Source organism: Colobus angolensis, unplaced genomic scaffold (assembly GCF_000951035.1).
Source record: "Colobus angolensis palliatus isolate OR3802 unplaced genomic scaffold, Cang.pa_1.0 Scaffold95, whole genome shotgun sequence".
NCBI lineage: Eukaryota > Metazoa > Chordata > Mammalia > Primates > Cercopithecidae > Colobus > Colobus angolensis.
The window spans coordinates 11,011,574-11,015,974 of record NW_012123487.1 but is presented as its reverse complement, the minus strand read 5'-3'; the positions used below and the strand labels follow the sequence as shown (position 1 = coordinate 11,015,974).

General features: G+C 35.9%; 1 protein-coding gene across 2 annotated transcripts in view; it reads left to right on the top strand.

Moving 5' to 3' along the window:
- UNC80 (unc-80 homolog (C. elegans)) overlaps nucleotides 1-4,401 on the top strand; it is a 230,726-nt gene that overhangs the window by 54,384 nt on the left and 171,941 nt on the right. The window contains exon 14 of one of the 2 annotated variants that reach the window (XM_011932342.1): nucleotides 2,252-2,383. In XM_011932342.1, the coding sequence (XP_011787732.1) occupies nucleotides 2,252-2,383 (132 nt within the window). Of the gene's footprint in view, nucleotides 1-2,251; nucleotides 2,399-4,401 lie in introns of both variants that reach the window. The other variant, XM_011932341.1, reaches the window with a different exon arrangement.

Here is a 4,401-nt window from a genome sequence, read left to right as displayed (position 1 = left end):
TTTTAATTAATAATTAGTTTTGCTATTATTAATCATTAATAATAATTAGTTTTGCTATTATGTGTCTTTCATGTTTTGACTCAAATTCTCACAACTCTATGAAACAGATATTATGATTCCGACTTTGTAAGTCACAGGTAGGTTAAGTAGTTTGTCCAAGGTTATATAGTTAGTAAATGTTGAAACTAAAATCAGAATTCAAACTAAAAATCCAAAAATCTGAAATCTAAAATGCTCCAAGATCTGAAACTTTTTGAGCTCCAACATAAAGACACAAGTAGAAAATTCCATACCTGACCTCATGTGACAAGTCACAGATAAAATGCAGTCAAAACTTTATTTCATGCACAAAATTATTAAATTATACAAAATTATCTTCAGCTTGTGTATATAAGGCCTATATGAAGCATAAATGAATTTTGTGTTTAGACTTGAGTCCTATTCTCATCTCATTATATATATGCAAATATTCCAAAATCTGAAAAAATCTGAAATCCAAAATATTTCTAGTCCAAGCATTTTGAATAAGGATAGTCAACCTATATACATACAGTTCTGTTGATAAGTTTGAGTCTTCTATTTGCAACCTTCTAAGCTGTCTGAAGTAGGGCTCCCTGGAAACAGACTCCAACATGAAGATATGTGTGCAGGCAATTTACGGGAGTGTCCTCACAGGATTAACTTCTGTTAGATATGAAGAAGCAGGATGGGGCATAGGGAGAAATTGAACTGCAGTGTAGTTGTAATAGAGGCCTAAGCTAATCACAGAGAGCTCTGAAGCTGGGATGGCTCTTTAAGTAGTCTCTAGGTGATGCAAAGAGACCTTTTTAGCAAACACATTTGGGGTCCCTTTATGGCCCTGTCCAGTCATTAGAGGTAGACTGCCTCCAGGAAGAGAGTATAATGTTGGGTGAGGCAGCTCTCTAGCTGTGGCCTTCAGAGGCACTCATCTGAGGGCAGTCAGCCATCAGTACTTGGAACAGCTCAGAGAATGAATGCTGCAGTGCCAAGGGGAATATCTGGAGTTCAATACCACCTCCACTACAGAAGCTTACAGATAAGAAAAGGGGGACCAACTGGATAACATATTAGGGAAGGAGAAAGTCAACCTTATCATAGTAAAGCCCATGCTAATGTATAGATAAGCCCCTATTCCTTCCATACCACACATACATTTGAGTACTTATATCTGGTTCCAAAGTTTATGCGTCAACCCAATCATGTGGCTATGGAAAAGTCCCTTACAATTTGCAAAACAATTCTCATCCATTGTTTAATTTGCTCTGCATAGTAAACCTATGAAGTAGGAAAGGCAGCTATTAGAATCCTTAATTCATAGGTAAGGAAACAAAAACACAAAGAGATTAGTTAACTTATCTAACATCACGTGCAGTTAAGGACCAAGTGCTGGAATCCAGGTTTATGGTGTACATGCTGATGATAGAATGTGGTAGAAGGACTGAGACAGGCTGCAGCTTCCTAAAGAAAGTGACTCTTCCACACTGGGCTCTGCATCATTCCTTGGCAACTGCTTCCTTATACTTCTTTGGAAATAATTCAAGGAAGTTCCTTTTATGGAAGCCTTGTTCTCCACTAACAACAAAGATTAAATTGGGCAAAAGAGAGGATGATATCAATTCTCATGACTTGTCTCAGGGAGTCTTCCTATTTATCCTCAAGGGAAGAATCAAGCTAAAAGTGTTTGTAAAGTTCTGTATATTCTCACTTTGCTTGTTCATGTGTATTATAATACAGTAAAGTATACAATTAGAAAAAAAAAGCCCTCAAAAATGTCAGAAGTTACCATGAAATTTCAAAGTTCCAGACTTTGATCAGTTCCAGAAACTTGGCAGTAATCCTTGCCTGGTGTATGAGAAGCCTACGGATGAGGATAGTTTCTAATAAAACTTAATTGCTTTCATCACTGATCGTCTTCACTGTCTCTCTTTAGGTGGTTGTCTGACAGCAGTCAAGGATATAGAAAGCATGTCTTCTAACAAAGAGGTCTCTACTGATATTCTCTAGCAACAGGGGGTGTTCAAAATACATAGATATTTTTTCTTTTAAATCATATGCTAAATTTTAGAAAATGGAGCGTGTTTGTTGAGCCCATTACAATTCTGTTTTCCGAATTGCAGGTGCTCCCTGTAAAACATATAAACTTGATTTAATCATACAATAGAATCTTAGTGAAAGGACCTCAGTGACAAAGTAAACAGACTTTTCTTTCTTTCTTATTCGTGGGTACCAGGATGAAAGTACACCTGTAAGCAACCATAGGCTTGCTCTAACAATGCTCATCAAAATAGTGAAGTCTTTGGGATGTGCCTATGGTTGTGGAGAAGGACACCGAGGGCTCTCCGGAGACCGTCTGAGACACCAGGTATTCCGAGAGAATGTAAGAGAATTAAAGTAGACTCCATTTCCTCTCCCTCTTCCTTCCCTTCTGTTTAAGAATGAGTCCTTTGACAATGAGGGTCAGTGTTCCCTGAAAAATATTATATTTTGTAGGGGTAATTAATGCTGTTTTGGTGTGAGGAGATTCTCATGAGATATCTCAAGATATCTAAAACCCAGGCTTAGGAAAGTTTAATTGGGAAAACATTTCTGCTTCCTGCCTAGGGCAGACCAAATCCCAATTAGTGAAAGTATATATAATTGGAATGTGTGAATTGCAGCTTGAAAGAACTTTTGCGCAGATGAACACTATTTAGCAAGCTTTTGATGGCCTGTAACAAATGACTTGTTAATCATCTGCCTGGGTACTGTAGAAGCATATTGCATATTGGAGAAAGGGGTCAAAGTTTTAGGACCTGGTTTGTTGTCCTTCCTAAGACATGGAAAATGGCCCTTATTGGGACAAAACAGGACTGTAAAAGTAGCCAGTCATTTTCTGGCTGCTTTATTTGAGAATGAACCTTGCCTTCTGAATATTTGAGATCATGTCCTTGTCAACTGTGTGAAACTTGAAACTCTGCATTTGTGCTTGCCAAACGTAATTCTGTACTGGAAATGGTCTTCCAGCTCGTTTTTATTTGCCTCTGCTGACTGTTAATTTTCTTTTTCAATCTGAACAATAACCTACTTCCACAGTCTGAGCTGGGATGGTTGCTTCATATGTATGTTTGAATTCAAATCATAAGAAAATATTCTCTTAAAAATGAGAGTTTGATGCAAATTTGAGTCCTGGAAATCCTTTGGCATATCTTGGCAGAGTTTTAGGATCATGTCAAAATCTAATGCCAGCCCGTTTTTCCTTGATATTAGGTTTTGTCATGAAATGTTCACACAATATTAGCATGCTGACTTTCTTGCTTAATGTATCATCTCTCATCTATCCATCTATCTATCCTTTTCTGTTTTGCTCTTTTATATTATGTTATGTTGTGTTATTTTCATTTATTATGTGTATATGGGGGTTATATTTGCACTATTAGCTTCTAAATTTTGAAACTTGAAAATTTTGACCAAGATCTAGATTTTGAGGCCAAAAATTGAAAATAATAATTAATAAGGCTATAGAAAGCTGACATCTTCCCCATCTTTGCACATGTGTATATGATTTTTTATCTTTGATTTTAAATTCTATTACAGTATGAATAAATGCCTTCAAAGACAAATAAACCCATTACTCCCCATGGAGAAGACCACATTACTCCCCATGCAGAAGACCAATTTCATGACATGAAACACTAAAACATAATAAATAAACATAATAAAAAGTGTCATGCTTTAGTTGGAAGTATAAACTGGCTCTGATATCCAAAATTTGTCTTTCTGGATTCACAGAAAGCAGGGTGAGTTGGATCAGAAGCCATTTGAGGAGTTGTTATTATCACTTAGTTCATCATACTTTCCTCCCCTCAACACTTCCTATGAGGACATCCAGCCAGTGTTCTACCTAATTGATTTGACTTATGGGATAATTCCTCTATTATCTTATTCTGTTCAATGCTCATTATCAATATTATATTTGCTTATTTATGTTCAGCAAACACATTGTCCAAAAGATAGAAATTTGGGAAATTTTCCTTGAGAAATGTCCAGTTCCAGAAGCTAAATATTTTCAGATTTCTCTACCATTGGCCTTTCAGAAACTACTTAACTTTTAAGATACTAAGAATATTTCTCACCTTTACCAGACAAGGTCCTCTCCCTAGCCTTTTTTCTTCCAAGAAACAGAAGGTTATTCTAGCAATATTTGTCAAAGTGCTCAGCAATTTCATCATATAATGCCTCAACGTATCTTAGAGTATTAATCTAATCATTAGCTGGTAGTCCCCAATTATTGAAAAGGAATTCATTTCTTAAAAGTTTTATATCTTTTGAAGAAATTCAGGATATTCTTTCAGAATTTAAGTATTTAAAGTCTGATTTTTTTTTTTTTTTTTTTTTTGAGAC